The sequence below is a fragment of the Entelurus aequoreus genome, linkage group LG11 (genome assembly GCF_033978785.1).
Source record: "Entelurus aequoreus isolate RoL-2023_Sb linkage group LG11, RoL_Eaeq_v1.1, whole genome shotgun sequence".
Taxonomy (NCBI): domain Eukaryota; kingdom Metazoa; phylum Chordata; class Actinopteri; order Syngnathiformes; family Syngnathidae; genus Entelurus; species Entelurus aequoreus.
Window position 1 is genome coordinate 14,859,371 of NC_084741.1, and position 17,500 is coordinate 14,876,870.

The 17,500-nt window shown below is 36.2% G+C and overlaps 1 protein-coding gene across 4 annotated transcripts in view; it reads left to right on the forward strand.

Moving 5' to 3' along the window:
• mef2d (myocyte enhancer factor 2d) overlaps window positions 1–17,500 on the forward strand; it is a 296,690-nt gene that overhangs the window by 278,712 nt on the left and 478 nt on the right. For 2 of the 4 annotated variants that reach the window (XM_062062583.1, XM_062062584.1), the window contains 2 exons: window positions 133–201; window positions 13,938–17,500. The exon at window positions 13,938–17,500 is cut by the window's right edge and continues 478 nt beyond it. In XM_062062583.1, the coding sequence (XP_061918567.1) occupies window positions 133–201; window positions 13,938–14,325 (457 nt within the window). In that variant the 3' untranslated portion in view covers window positions 14,326–17,500. The remainder of the gene's footprint in view (window positions 1–132; window positions 202–13,937) is intronic. The other 2 variants (XM_062062585.1, XM_062062586.1) reach the window with 1 other exon arrangement.

A 17,500-nucleotide genomic window follows, 5' to 3' on the forward strand; every position in this document is an offset into this window, starting at 1 on the left:
AAAGTCATTTCCGAACACTGAACAGAATATTCTTTTAGAATGCAAAATGCGCCGCCACGTGACAAACACTTGTCGCCCGCCTCCGAGCCAACTGAGGTTTTTCATTGTCCCCTTCCCCACTTTTCTCCACAGCATGTGGGGTGCGGACAAGCAGAGTGCGGAGATGGCTAACTGCATCTCCAACATTGCTGCTAACCTCAGGTGAATGCTGGCGTCTGTGGCGCGCCGTAGCAAGCGCACACAAAGCTTTGTGTGGCTTTTTCATGTGTTTGTGTTTGCTGTGTGGCGTCTTTGTCGCGTCCCTCAAAGCTGCAGACATCTTTTTTTTTGTTGTCAAACTCAAGGCCCGGGGGCCAGATCTGGCCCTCCACGTAATTTAAAGTAGCCCGCGAACGCCTGGAAATAACATGCATTAATAAAGTACTTTTTTAAAATATTGACATAATTAAAATGTACTGTCTTAAATTGCACACCTTTTCAACTTTAATAATATCATTATTACAACAACTATTATCATACTTGTAACCATTTTCTTTTGTCAAAATAAAAGCGAACGCCTGGAAATAATATGCATCAATAAAGTATTTTTTTTAAATATTGACATAATTAAAATGTACTGCATTAAATTGCACACCTTTTCAACTTTAATAGTATTATTATTGCAACAACTATAAACATACTAGTAACCATTTTCTTTTGTCAAAATAAAACCCAACGCCTGGAAATAACATGCATCAATAAAGTACTTTTTTTTTTAATTTTGACATAATTAAAATGTACTGCATTAAATTGCACACCTTTTCAACTGTAATAGTATTATTATTGCAACAACTATAAACGTACTTGTAAGCATTTTCTTTTGTCAAAATAAAAACCAACGCCTGGAAATAATATGCATCAATAAAGTATTGTTCTAAATTTTGACATAATTAAAATGTACTGCATTAAATTAGACACCTTTTCAACTTTAATAGTATTATTATTGCAACAACTATTATCAAACTTGTAACCATTTTCTTTTGTCAAAATAAAAGTGTACGCCTGGAAATAATATGCATCAATAAAGTTTTGTTTTTTTAATATTGACATAATTAAAATGTACTGCATTAAATTGCACACCTTTTCAACTGTAATAGTATTTGTATTGCAACAACTATAAACGTACTTGTAACCATTTTCTTTTGTCAAAATAAAAGCGAACGCCTGGAAATAATATGCATCAGTAAAGTTTTTATTTTTTATTTTGACATAATTAAAATGTACTGCATTAAATTGCACACCTTTTCAACTGTAATAGTATTATTATTGCAACAACTATAAACGTACTTGTAACCATTTTCTTTTGTCAAAATAAAAGCCAACGCCAGGAAATAATATGCATCAATAAAGTACTCTTTTTTTTTTCATTTTGACATAATTAAAATGTACTGCATTAAATTGCACACCTTTTCAACTGTAATAGTATTATTATTGCAACAACTATAAACATACTTGTAAGCATTTTCTTTTGTCAAAATAAAAGCGAACGCCTGGAAATAATATGCATCAATAAAGTACTTTTTTTTTAAATTGACATAATTAAAATGTACTGTATTAAATTGCACACCTTTTCAACTTTAATAGTATCATTATTGCAACAACTATAAACATACTTGTAAGCATTTTCTTTTGTCAAAATAAAAGCGAACGCCTGGAAATAATATGCATCAATAAAGTACTTTTTTTTTAAATTTTGATATAAATAAAATGTACTGCATTAAATTGCACACCTTTTCAACTTTAATAGTATCATTATTGCAACAACTATTATCATACTTGTAACTATTTTCTTTTGTCAAAATAAAAGCGAACGCCAGGAAATAATATGCATCAATAAAGTACTTTTTTTTTTTTTTTGACATAATTAAAATGTACTGCATTAAATTGCACACCTTTTCAACTGTAATAGTATTATTATTGCAACAACTATAAACGTACTTGTAACCATTTTCTTTTGTCAAAATAAAAGTGAACGCCAGGAAATAATATGCATCAATAAAGTATTTGTATTTTTTTATTTTGACCCAATTAAAATGTACTGCATTAAATTGCACACCTTTTCAACTGTAATAGTATTATTATTGCAACTACTATAAACGTACTTGTAAGCATTTTCTTTTGTCAAAATAAAAGCCAACGCCAGGAAATAATATGCATCAATAAAGTACTTTTTTTTTAAAATTTTGACATAATTAAAATGTACTGCATTAAATTGCACATTTTTTGAACTGTAATAGTATCATTATTGCAACAACTATTATCATACTTGTAACCATTTTTTTTGTCAAAATAAAAGCGAACGCCTGGAAATAATATGCATCAATAAAGTACTTTTTTAAAAATTTTGACATAATTAAAATGTACTGCATTAAATTGCACACCTTTTCAACTTTAATAGTATCATTATTGCAACAACTATTATCATACTTGTAACCATTTTCTTTTGTCAAAATAAAAGCGAACGCCTGGAAATAATATGCTTTAATAAAGTACTTTTTATTTTTTATTTTGACATAATTAAAATGTTCTCCATTAAATTGCACACCTTTTCAACTTTAATAGTATTATTATTGCAACAACTATAAACATACTTGTAAGCATTTTCTTTTGTCAAAATAAAAGCCAACGCCTGGAAATAATATGCATCAATAAAGTTTTTTTTTTTAAATATTGACATAATTAAAATGTACTGCATTAAATTGCACACCTTTTCAACTGTAATAGTATCATTATTGCAACAACTAGTATCATACTTGTAACCATTTTTTTTTGTCAAAATCAAAATAAATCCTTAAATATCTGCTTTTCACAGCAAGTTATCATCATATTGTATGATAATGTAAAAATAGATTTTACTGTAAAGTGTATGGTGTTTTTTACAGCATATTACTGTAAATTAGGGTTGTACGGTATACCGGTATTAGTATAGTACCGTGATACTAATTAATCATATTCGGTACTATACCGCCTCTAAAAAGTACCGGTAAATTAACAAGTAAATTAATAATTAATTTTCTACCACTTGTACTTAATAATGTTGACAAAATAATAGGTGTATAAATGACACAATATGTTACTGCATATGTCAGCAGACTAATTAGGAGTCTTTGTTTGTTTACTTACTACTAAAAGACAAGTTGTCTTGTATGTTCACTATTTTATTTAAGGACAAACTTGCAATAATAAACATATGTTTAATGTACCCTAAGATTTTTTGTTAAAATAAAGCCAATAATGCAATTGTTTTTATTTTGTACATTTGACATGATTAAATTGCACACCTTTTCGACTTTAATAGTATCATTATTGCAACAACTAGTATCATACTTGTAACCATTTTCTTTTATCAAAATAAAAATAAATCCTTAAATATCTGCTTGAAATATGTTTTCACAGCAAGTTATCATCATATTGTACACTGTAATAATAGATTTTATTGTAAAATGTATGGCATATTACTGTAAATTAGGGTTGTACGGTGTACCGGTATTAGTATAGTACCGTGATACTAATGAATCATATTCGGTACTATACCGCCTCTAAAAAGTACCGGTAAATTAACAAGTAGATTAATAATTAATTTTCTACCACTTGTCCTTAATAATTTTGACAAAATAATAGAATGATAAATGACACAATATGTTACTGCATATGTCAGCAGACTAAATTAGGAGCTTTTGTTTGTTTACTTACTACTAAAAGACAAGTTGTCTTGTATGTTCACTATTTTATTTAAGGACAAACTTGCAATAAGAAACATATGTTTAATGTACCCTAAGATTTTTTGTTAAAATTAAGCCAATAATGCAATTTTTTGTGGTTCCCTTAATTTAGAAAAGTATCGAAATACATTGGTACCGAGACAACACTAATGTAAATTTAAAAAATGTAAAAACTCTACAACTGTTTTTTTTTTACAGTAAAAGTGAGCTGCCAGTTTTTTACTGTAAAATCTCCGGTTGTTGTTTGCACGGTTTATTACTGTAAATGGAAAAACGCTACCAAAGTTTTTAACGGTAAACAAAACAGGCATTTAAAAAAAATAACAATATTACTGTTTTTCCAGTCACAGTAATATGTTGTATATAAAAAATAAAATTCTGGTGCCTGAGTTGCCAGGTTTTTTTTACTGTAAAATGTACGGATTTTTTAAAGTGCTCGTAAAAATATATACAAATATAATAATCAAATGTATAGGGAAATTCATATATTATTCGATGTTACCGTAAAATCTATTGTAATTTTTACAGTGTACAATTAGATTAATAACTTCATGTCACGCAGATATTTAAATATAAAATTTTTATTTTGACAAACAATAAGGTTTAGAAAGTATGATAATACAATATTTGTTGCCATTTTGGGTGCTATTCAAGTTTTAAAAGTTTGCAATTTCATTTTTTAAATTTTTTTGAAAGATACTTTATTGACACATACTATTTAAAAAAGCATGTAAAAATTATTTCTTTTAAAAGATTTTTGAACAATCTAAATTGATTCAGAACCGTAATAAATAAGATTCGCAATTTTAAAAAAATTCCAGGGAAACTAATTATTTTCTACAAAATGTGTTTTGTGTATATATTTTAGGTTGTCTAGAAAAAATATGCATCTGTTTCCGTACGATTCGGTTTTTGGAACAGATTACTCAGTAAAACTGTGGTACGACAAACTCGGAGTAGTTTGTTAAAGTACAACCACTGTTTTTGGCCTAAAAATCGCGGGAAACCAATTATGGCCGACTTCCTGTGTGTTTGCACATACGTGTTCTCGAAACTTTCCAAGCGTCCTGTCTATATAGACCAGGGGTGTCCAAACTGCGGCCTGCCAGCGTCTTCAGATTAGCCCGTGAAATGTCACAAGTTCATTAAGAAGTCAGGTCCGCGGAGTGGCCTAAAGCTTAATTTAAAATCTCTGCCATCTTGTGGACGATGTGAGTAATGCAGCTTAATGACCACGAATTGAATGTTAAACTGTGCACAGCATTTACCTATATAACCAAACCCAAACCACCTTCCCTAGTCATGGCGCAAAAGAAAAGACTGCAACCCACACAAAAAGTCAACACCCTTTGTCAGGTTCAAACACTGATGACATCTATTAAACAAGACAAGAAGCAAGGAATCAAACAGAGACAGTATTAAATTTGGCTCAATGAGGAGAGCGCGTACACCTGTACCCTTGTACAGTGTCTCACCACGCTCTGACGAAGATTGTACGCCTCTTCTTTTATTTGGACTTTCCCTGATTACATGGCAGCAGCTGTTTCTAAGGGAGGGGGGGTCGTAAACAGCCATCGCCTTTGGTTACAAAACAGTTCAAAGAAAAGGTCGTAAAACAGTTCAAAGAAAAGGCGCCTGGAGGGAGGTCAGGCCCTGCCTCCTCTCCGCTTTGTAGATCTTGGGTCAAGACAAAATCTTCCTGTACACGGTGGAGTTTTACAAGCCTTCTGCTCGGTAGGATCAAAGACAGCTATTGTCCTCTCGCAGGGCGAGCTGAACTCAAATGTAACACAAAGTTTTGTGATAACTTAGATACAATTATTCTGACACCTTGGTCACACATAACACAACCTGCTCACTAAACTTTGTGGATTTTTTTTTTTTTTTTTAAACGTCCACACGCCATACATTTTTCTAAATGACACCCATTTAAATCCATTGCAATGCATGATGAGTAAAATGCAAAAAAAAAACCTCTCTCCATACTTACCCATGTTTGGCGCATTTTAGCTGCTTGATATTTCTGACTGAGTACAAAACTTTAAGGTAGTAAACAAGGTAGGAGTCCAACTCTTAATATCCAGTTATATTGATTATTATTTAAATATCCATTATATTAATAGCATTTTACACATTTTTAAGGTGGCGCTAAAAAGGGCAATTGTAAAAATGTGTTTTCGGGACCCCCAAAATATAAACATTTTGCAATACCTCTGCAAAATGTTGTGACTTTGTGCATGTAAAAGGCCTCGAAATGCGGAGAATGATAACGATAGTGATAATAATAATAATAATTAATGATAATGTATTTGTAAATGGTTGATTTATATAGGCTAGTAAGGTAAAGTTTTGTACCTACCAGCTACTAGTTTTTACCTTACTAGCCTATATAAACCAACCATTTATAAATATACATCAGTAGGCTAAATTAACCTCTTCAAAACATTAATGATAATAATAATAATAATAATAATAATAATGACAATAAAAAACATTGCAATTTCAATTTTCTATTCCTTTTTCCAAAAAAACCCTTACAACAGGGGTGTCAACTCATTTTAGATGGCGGCCACATGCAGAAAAATCTACTCCCAAGTGGGCCGGACTGGTAAAATCACGGCACGATAACTCAAAAATAAAGACAACTCCAGATTGTTTAAAAATAGAACAAGCACATTCTGAAAATGTACAAATCGTAACGTCGTTGGGTTGTTGTTTTTTTTACACTTACATGTTGCGGTTAAGAGTATTCTATCTTTATTTGTCGTTATTTATGCTTTCTGAATAAATGATGTGATAATGTTCATCAGCCGACTCATTGATGTTCATTTTCAATCTGTCAAGATAAAATAAATATCAAAATCAAATTACGGGATGTTATTTATGTAGTTTGCTCATTTCCCTCGACTTGTGCACTAACATCATGTGGTTAATTTTTTGTACATATGTAGCATCATCTTCAAAGATACAAAGAATTGCTATTGTGACATCTAGTGGACACAGAATTTCGGCTCCTTTTTATACTTGGCAAACTCATCCCGCGGGCCGAACGTTTGACACCCCTGCCTTATAGTGAAGTGAATTATATTTATATAGCGCTTTTCTCTAGTGCAGAGGTGTCCAAACTTTTTCCACTGAGGGCCGCGCACGGAAAAATTAAAGCACGTGGGGGCCATTTTGATATTTTTCATTTTCAAACCATAACAAAATATATGGATTTTTTTATTAATTTTACCTTTAGGGGTCCCGGGGACCATAAAGGGTCTCAGTCATTAAAATGTTAAAAATAAGTCAGATTATTATTTTTTTTTTATTATTTAACGCATACTTGCCAACCCTCCCGTTTTTAGCGGGAGATTCAGCGCCTCTCCCGATAACCTCCCGGAAGAAATTTTCTCCCGACAAACTCCCGGTATTCAGCCGGAGCTGGAGGCCACGCCCCCTCCAGCTCAATGCGGACCTGAGTGGGGACAGCCTGTTCTCACGTCCGCTTTCCCACAATATAAACAGCTTGCCTGCCCAATGACGTCATAACTGTAGAACGATCGAGGGCGAGTTCTTGGTTTCTTATGTGGGTTTATTGTTAGGCAGTTTCATTAACGTCCTCCCAGCGCGGTAACAACACACAACAACAGCAGTCACGTTTAGTCTACCGTAAAGCAGTTTGTCTGCCGTAAACAGCAATGTTGTGACACTCTTAAACAGGACAATACTGCCATCTACTGGATAGCCTCCAGAACACTGAAATTCAAGTATTTCTTTTATTTATGTGTACAATAAAAAATATATATATATATATATATATATATATATATATATATATATATATATATATATATATATATATATATATATATATATATATATATATAGCTAGAATTCACTGAAAGTCAAGTATTTCATATATATATATATATATATATATATATATATATATATATATATATATATATATATATATATATATATATATATATGAAATACTTGAGTTGGTGAATTCTAGCTTAAATATATTCCCCTCTTAACCACGCCCCCAGCCCCACCCCCGACCCCCCACCTCCCGGTATCGGAGGTCTCAAGGTTGGCAAGTATGATTTAACGCTTACAGTAAATCTCTATATCAACTTCAAGTTGATATAAAGTAATACAAATTAAAAAAAATGTTTTATGGCTTTTCTGTCAAAAACAACTTAGTTTTTTTATAGTAAAACTGAAATATGCAGTATTTAGTAATTAGAGCCCTAAAAGATCAATAATGCAGGACACCATTGATTTTAATTCTTTCATATTTTTGAGTAATCACCGTTAAAAATATAAATAAAAAATCACTAAATATATTTGGGATCCAAAAGGTGCCCCACTCATAAAGTGATACATTTTTATTAGGTTTTTCTTTTACTTTCAACACTTAAGTTACGAGATCAACTTCAGATATATCTGTCGATTTTATGCTGGAACTATTATTCTGTTTGTTTTATGCGCTTTTGTCAAAGAAAACTTTGATGTTTTTATATGGCTACTACACAATATGTGCAATATTTACCACATAAAACATTTTAAAGTGAAATATTTGAAGTAATTGGAGCCCTGAAAATAATTCATTATAACATGGATTTTTTTTGTCATTGTTTTTTTGTTTTTTTGAGCAATGGCAAAAAAAAGAAAAATAAAGAAAAACAAAAGAAAGAAAAAACCAGCCTGCATGGCAGCTTTTGTGTCAACATTGCAACTTTTTCTCGTTAGATTTCACTTTTTTTAATGTTCTTTTTTATTTTTACAATAATATTTCCAGAATGTGTGGCGGGCCGGTAAAGAATGAGCTGCGGGCCACAAATGGCCGCCGGGCCGCACCTTGGACACCCTTGCTCTAGTGGCTCAAAGCGATTTACATAGTGAAACCCAATATCTAAGTTACATTTTTAAACCAGTGTGGGTGGCACTGGGACCAGGTGGGTAAAGTGTCTTGCCCAAAGACACAATGGCAGAAGCGGGGATCGAACCCGGAACCCTCAAGTTGTTGGCACGGCCGCTCGGCCGACCGAGCCGTACTGCCCCACAGGCTGTCTGGCTTCCTAAAAACACTACCAGGGTGCAGTAGTTGTGTTTGGCCAGAGGAGGCGCCCTCTAGCTGCCTTTCTGTCGTGGCTTTTTTTTTTTTGGAAGGATAACAGCTTTAGACAGCCGCTCAGCTGGCAGAGAAGCAAAGCATTTTGGGAAAGACGCTGGCGCCACTGCTCTCGAATCCGTCACTTGTCCCCGGCCCACTGCTGACTCGCCACTTTTTACTGGCCCTTCATCTATCTACCTGTTTGGACTCTGGTTGTGTGTGTGTGTGTGTGTGTGTGTGTGTGTGTGTGTGTGTGTGTGTGTGTGTGTGTGTGTGTGTGTGTGTGTGTGTGTGTGTGTGTGTGTGTGTGTGTGTGTGTGTGTGTGTGTGTGTGTGTGTGTGTGTGTGTGTGTGTGTGTGTGTGTGTGTGTGTGTGCGTGTGCGCTATGGCCTGGAGCGCCGCGATCCTAACTTGCTCTCACTCTGCCAGCAAATGAGGCAATATTAGCGAGGCGGCGCTGGCGCTGATGTGACATATTAGAACATTCCCGCCGGGCCTGAGAGCGTAATTGGGAGCTTCAAATTCACATCCTGCTGACGGCGAGAGAGCGAGCGAGCGAGAGGGAGGGAGAGAGTCCTGCCGACCGTGTCGGCGGAGTGCAGGGCACGGCAACGCGCACTTTTAGGTCGTTAAAAGTTGTCAAAGAGTTTTGCCCCCAGGTACCGACATGTAGAACGGGGGGGGGGTCCAAAGTGTGAGGTCATTACTAAATACTGTAAAATATAATTTTTATGGGGCATGCCACTGTCAGGTTCAAACACTGATGACATATATTAAACAAGACAAGAAGCAAGGAATTAAACAGAGACAGAATTAAATTTGGCTTAATTGAGGAGAGCGCGTCTGGGCTGTACCCTTGTACAGTCTCCATCACGCTCTGGCGAAAGAGTGTACGTCTCCTCTTTTATTTGGACTTTCCCTGATTACATGGCAACGGCTGTTTCTAAGGGACGGGGGGTCGTAAACAGCCGTCGCCTCTGATTACAACAGTTCAAAGAAAAGGTCGTAAAACAGTTCAAAGAAGAGGTCCCTAGAGGGGAGTCAGGTCCTGCTTCCTCGTCGCTTTGTAGTTCTTGGGTCAAGACACTATCTTTCTGTTGATTACAATACATGGAAGAAACAGAACACCTTCATGTTGCTTCCCATCCTACACAGCGGAGTTTTACAAGCCGCCTTCTTGGTAGGTTCAAAGACAGCTTTTGTCTTCTCGTCGGGAACTCATGGAGACACAAAGTTTTGTGATGACTTAGACACAATTATTCTAACAGCCACATCATTTTAAAGTGACCTGGTCTGCCACATGAGTTATTGTATGTGGACAGCCACATCATTCCGATTGTGGCCCACCACAACATTTTTTTTGTGGACCGCCACGTTTTTAAATTGGCCTGACCCATCATTTTAACGGGGCATGCCACATAATTCTAATGTGGTCCACCACATCAATCTATTGTGGCCAGCCACATAATTTTTTTGTGGACCGCCACTTTTAATGTAGCAAGTCCCATCATTTCAACTGGCTCGACCCATAATTTTATTGTGGCATGCAACATAATTGTAATGTGGTCTGTCACATAATTAAATGTGGTCGGCCACTTAATTATAAAGTGGCTTGCCACATCATTTTTTGTGTACCCCGACTTCTTAATGTGGAACACATTTTTTTAATGTGGCCCCTCCCATATTTTTATCATGGTATGCCACATAATTTTAATGTGAACCGTCACATCATTTATTGTGGTCTGCCACATCATTTTAAACTGACCTGGTCCACCACATGATTTTCTGTTGCCAGCCACATCATTTTGATCGTGGCCCACCACCACATTTTTTTGTGGATTGCCAATTTTTTTTTAAAGTGGCCCGTCTAATATTTTAATTCGGCTTGTCCCATTATCTTAATGTGGCATGCCACATAATACTAATTTGGTCCACCATATCATTTTGAACTAGCCTGACCCAAAATTTTAACGGAGCATGCCACATAATTCCAATGTGGTCCACCACATCATTTTATCGTGGCCAGCCACCTCATTTTTTCGTGGACCGTCACTTTTAATGTAGCAAGTCCCATAATTTCAAGTGGCATGCCACATAATTATAAAGTGGCCTGCCACATAATTTTTTGTGTACCCCCACTTCTTAATGTAGACCACATTTTTTTAAAGTGGCCCCTCCCATATTTTTATCGTGGTATGCCACATAATTCTAATGTGAACCGTCTCATCATTTATCGTGGTCCAGCACGTCACTTTAATTTGGCCAGTCACATAATTTTTTTGTGGGCTGTCACTCTTAATGTAGCAAGTCCCATAATTTCAAGTGGCCCGACCCATAATTTTAATGTGGCATGCCACATAATTGTAATGTGTTCTGTCACATCATTTAAGGTGGTCGGCCACATAATTATAAAATGGCCTGCCACATAATTTTTTGTGTACCCCGACTTCTTATATGGACCTCATTTTTTAATGTGGCCCTTCCCATATTTCTATCATGGTATGCCACATAATTCTAATATGAACCGTCAGATCATTTATTGTGGTCCACCACATCATTTAAAGCGGCCAGCCACATCATTTTTTTGTGGACCGCCAATTTTAATGTAGCAAGTCCCATAATTTCAAGTGGCCCGACCCATAACTTTAATGTGGCATGCCACATAATTGTAATGTGGTCAGCCACATAATTATAAACAGGCCTGCCACATCATTTTTTGTGTACTCCCACTTCTTAATGTGGACCACATTTTTTTAATGTGGCCCCTCCCATAATTTTATAGTGATATGCCACATAATTTTAATGTGAACCATCACATCATTTATTGTGGTCCACCACATGATTTTCTGTTGCCAGCCACATCATTTCAATCGTGGCCCACAACAACATTTTTTTGTGGATCGCCACTTTTTTAAAGTGGCCCGTCTGTCACATCATTTAACGTGGTCTGTCATGTCATTTTAAAATGGCCAGCCACATATTTTTTTTTGTGGACCGCCAGTGGCCAGCCACATCATTTTTTTGTGGACCGCCACTTTTAATGTAGCAAGTCCCATAATTTCTGTCACATCATTAAATGTGGTCGGCCACATAATTATAAAGTGGCCTGCCACGTCATTTTTTGTGTACCCCCACATCATTTATTGTGGTCCGCTACGTCATTTTAAACTGACCTGGTCCACCACTTGATTTTCTGTTGCCAGCCACATCATTTCGATCGTGGCCCACCACAACATTTTTTTGTGGATCGCCAATTTTTTTAAGTTGCCCGTCTAATATTTTAAATTGACTTGTCCCATTATCTAAACGTGGCATGCCACATAATACTAATTTGGTCCACCATATCATTTTAAAGTGGCCTGCCACATCATTCTTTTGTGGACCGTAATTTCAATTGGCCCGACCCATAATTTTAACGTGGCATGCCACATAATTCTAATATGGTCTTGTCACATCATTTAATGTGGTCTGCCATTTCATTTTAATGTGGCCAGCCACATAATTTTTTTGTGGAACGCCACTTTTAATGTAGCAAGTCCCATAAATTCTGTCACATCATTAAATGTGATCGGCCACATAATTATAAAGTGGCCTGCCACGTAATTTTTTGTGTACCCCCACATCATTTATTGTTGTCCGCTATGTCATTTTAAAGTGACCTGGTCCACCACATGATTTTCTGTTGCCAGCCACATCATTTCGATCGTGGCCCACTACAAAAAAAAATTGTGGATCCCCACTTTTTTAAGTGGCCTGTCTAATATTTTAATTTGGCTACCCCCATTATCTTAATGTGGCATGCCACATAATACTAATTTGGTCCACCATATCATTTTAAAGTGGACTGCCACATCATTCTTTTGTGGACCGTAATTTCATTTGGCCCGACCCATAATTTTAAATTGGCATGCCACATAATTCCAATATGGTCTGTCACATCATTTAATGTGGTCTGCCACATCATTTTTTTGTGGAACGCCACTTTTAATGTAGCAAGTCCCATTATTTCTGTCACATCATTTAATGTGGTCTGCCACATCATTTTTTTGTGGAACGCCACTTTTAATGTAGCAAGTCCCATTATTTCTGTCACATCATTAAATGTGGTCGGCCACATAATTATAAAGTGGCCTGCCACGTCATTTTTTGTTTACCCCCACATCATTTATTGTGGTCCGCTACGTCATTTTAAAGTGACCTGGTCCACCACGTGATTTTCTGTTGCCAGCCACGTCATTTCGATTGTGGCCCACCACAACATTTTTTGTGGATCGCCAATTTTTTAAGTGGCCTGTCTAATATTTTAAATTGACTTGTCCCATTATCTTAATGTGGCATGCCACATAATACTAATTTGGTCCACCATATCATTTTAAAGTGGCCTTTCCTCATCATTTTTTTGTGGACCGTAATTTCAATTGGCCCGACCCATAATTTTAATGTGGCATGCCACATAATTCTAATATGGTCTTTCACATCATTTAATGTGGTCTGCCATATCATTTTAATGTGACCGGCCACATAATTTTTTTGTGGACCGCCAGTGTCCAGCCACATAATTTTATTGTGGCCCGCCACATAATTTTTTTGTGTGTTTTTTGACGTCGCCTGTCCCCTAATTTTAAGGTGGCGTGCCACATCATTTTATTATGGTCCGCCACAATTATTTATGTGGCCAGCCATTTCATTTATTGTGGCCCGCCACCCCTGATCTAGAGATTTAAGCATTAAATGATAATAACAAAATAATAACACTTCCTTTGAACATGTTTAAGAGGTTCAAATAAACCTCCATATTGTATGGGTGTTGCAAAAGAAGAATATGCTTAAATGTTCAAATGTGCGTCCCTCTGGGGAAGAAGTTAGGACACCCCTGATGTAGAAAGACTTCACCTTGACCCATTACTTTTGTTCAAGTAATGCATTTTCTCAAAGTTGGTACCAAAGCGTGTTTGTGTTAATGTTAACCTGTTGATGTTAAGCCCCGCCCCCCTGCATGGCTACTTGTTTGCTTACGCTTTGTCTACCAAGTTGTGCTAAAAAAACGCCGTTTGTCTCTGCGCCGCAGGCCGATGGCTCCCCTCCCCCACGGCGCGGCGCTGACCGTCAACACCAACCCTCACGTCAACATCAAGTCCGAGCCCGTCTCGCCCAACCGGGACCGCAGCACTCCCGGCGCCACCGCCGGGGCCCAGATGCACGGGCAGGGCGTGGCCGGGGTGTCCTACGGCCGCTCGCCCGTCGACAGCCTGAGCAGCAACGGCAGCTCGTACGACGGCAGCGACCGCGACGACGGCGCCCTGCGGGGGGGCGGGGGCCCGGACTTCCACCACCAGCCCGGCGCCGCCGGCCTCCTGCAGCCCACCATGGTCCTCCTCAGGCCCGCCTCCACCGAGCCCCAGGACCAGGACGGCGCCAACGTCAAGAGGATGAGGCTGGACGCCTGGGTCACATAAGGGGATGAACTCGAAGAACTGGTCCCCACACACACACACACACACACACACACACACACACACACACACACACACACACACACACACACACACACACACACACACACACACTCTCTTGTATTTCTGACCTTCTCGAGACGTGAGAAAAAAGCCTCCCTCTTTATAGGACCAGCCTTTCTAGATATATAAAGATGTGTATTTACAACATTAATAATATATACGTACTATGCAAATATAAAAAAAGCTTGTTGTGAAAAATTTGTTGGAATTTCACAAGAAAAACGTCGAATTTTGTCAGTATTATAATAAAAGTCGTCATTTAACTTGACGCAACTCAAAATTTAACAAGAAAAGCTGAACATTTGTGCGATATTATGATAAAAGTTGGAATTGTACTCAATAACAGTCGCAATTTTGCAAGAAAAAGCTTAAAATGTGGGCAATTTTGTGAAAAGAGTCGTAATTTTACTTGACAAAAGTCACAATTTTTTAAAAAAGGTTTAACATTTTGGCAATATCATAACAATAATCTTATATATTTGGCAAAATGATGACAAAGGTCAATACTCCAAAAATGCCACTATTTTACAAGAACACCAAAAAATTGGCAATAAAATCTAATCCATTATTATTATTATTATTATTATTATTATTATTATTATAAAGGTCAGAATTTTATTTTAAAAAGTTTTACATTTTGGCAATATTATAACAATAATCTAAATTATATTTGGCAAAATGATGACAAATGTCATTACTCCAAAAATGCCACTATTTTACAAGAACATCAAAAAAATTGGCAATAAAATCTAATCCATTATTATTATTAATATAATAAAGGTCAGAGTTTTATAAGAAAAGTTTAACATTTTGGCAATATCATAACAATAATCGTATATATTTGGCAAAATGATGACAAAGGTCATTACTCTAAAAATGCCACTATTTTACAAGAACACCAAAAAAATTGGCAATAAAATCTAATACATTATTATTATTATTATAAAGGTCAGAATTTTATTTAAAAAAGTTTTACATTTTGGCAATATTATAACAATAATCTGAATTATATTTGGCAAAATGATGACAAAGGTCAATACTCCAAAAATGCCACTATTTTACAAGAACACCCAAACAATTGGCAATAAAATCTAATCCATTATTATTATTATTATTATTAGTCTAAAAAATGTCTGAATTTTATAAGAAACGTTTAACATTTTGGCAATATCACAACAATAATCTGAATGATATTTGGCAAAATGATGACAAAGGTCAATACTCCAAAAATGCCACTATTTTACAAGAACAGCAAAAAATTTAGCAATAAAATCTAATCCATTATTATTATTATTATTATTATTATTATTATTATTACAAAGGTCAGGATTTTATTTTAAAAAAGTTTAACATTTTGGCAATATCATAACAATAATCTGAATTATATTTGGCAAAATGATGACAAAGGTCAATACTCCAAAATGTCACTATTTTACAAGAACACCAGAAAAAATTGGCAATAAAATCTAATCCATTATTATTATTATTATTATTATAATAAAGGTCAGACTTTTATAAGAAAAGTTTAACATTTTGGCAATATCATAACAATAATCTGAATTATTTTTGGCAAAATGATGACGAAGGTCAATACTCCAAAAATGCCACTATTTTAAAAGAATACCAAAAAAAATTGGCAATAATATCCAATCCATTGTTATTACTATTATAATAAAGGTCAGAATTTTATAAGAAAACTTTAACATTTTGGCAATATCATAACAATAATCTGAATTATTTTTGGCAAAATGATGACGAAGGTCAATACTCCAAAAATGCCACTATTTTACAAGAACACCAAAAATATTAGCAATAAAATCTAATCCATTATTATAAAGATCAGAATATTATAGGACAAATGTCAGCATTTTCCATTAAAAAGTAATAATTTTAACATTTAAAAAAAAGTAATCATTTTACGAGGAAAATATTGCAATATTACAGAAACAGAAAGAATATGAGAAATTTTTGCCAATTTTATAAGAAAAAAGTCGACGCATTGTCAGAAAAAGACAGATTTTAGTTACATTTTTTTGTTTGTAATTGGTTATTATTTATTCTATTTATTTGTAATCAATTTTGGCCAAAGGGGGCGAATTTAAATTTCTTACACACACTTGTTATTACATATGTTGGCCAGAGGGGGAGCACTTCAAAAAAAAAATTACACACATATGTTATTTCATATGTTGACAGTCAATTATTTTGGGACCACCCTCATGTTGATAGATGTCACCACCAGGGGTGCTAATGAGACATTCTCTATTAGACGCAATGGTTTCCAGTATTGAGACCATGATTTCGGTCCTCTTATGGAAGCTACTTTTCCTTGCTGGTGTCTCAAGAAGGGTAGAAATACAAGAACACACACACACACACACACACACACACACACACACACACACGCATGCTAACATGTACACTCGTGTTTCCTCACACAGACCTCGACACCAGAACCACAACCAGACCGCATCTGGGGCGTCATTTGAGTCTTTTAGGGGCCGCGTAGAACCCCTGACAGGCAGGACAAACATTTCCCAGCATGCTTTGCGTGCACCGCTTTGCATGTCACGGCGAGTCGTCGTCGCCCGCGTCCGTCGAAGACGCGGGAAAAGTCCGCCCGAGTCGGACTGAGGGGTACCGATTGGACCTGGCTGGAACGGTTTTGTCGCCGCGCGGAAATCAGGGATGTGTGTGTGTGTGTGTGTGTGTGTGTGTGTGTGTGTGTGTGTGTGTGTGTGTGTGTGTGTGTGTGTGTGTGTGTGTGTGTGTGTGTGTGTGTGTGTGTGTGTGTGTGTGTGTGTGTGTGTGTGTGTGTGTGTGTGTGTGTGGTCCTTCGGTCAGACTCGATGTCGGTGAAGTGAAGCGCGTCGGGGCGTGTACATAAATAATAATGTGGCTTTGCGTGTGTTGAAGAGTTTTATTGATAATAATAATAATAATATTCATAAATGACGTCACAGGGATTGTATATAGCAGCTCAGTATTTGGCAGGAAGCAAGACCAGGCAGATTCTCAGTGGAACTCTTTTCTTATCGTTGACTATTTATGCGTGTACAGAAATAGTGTCATGGGGTGGAGCAGCCACCAGAGGGCGCCGTGGGGGACGGAAAAG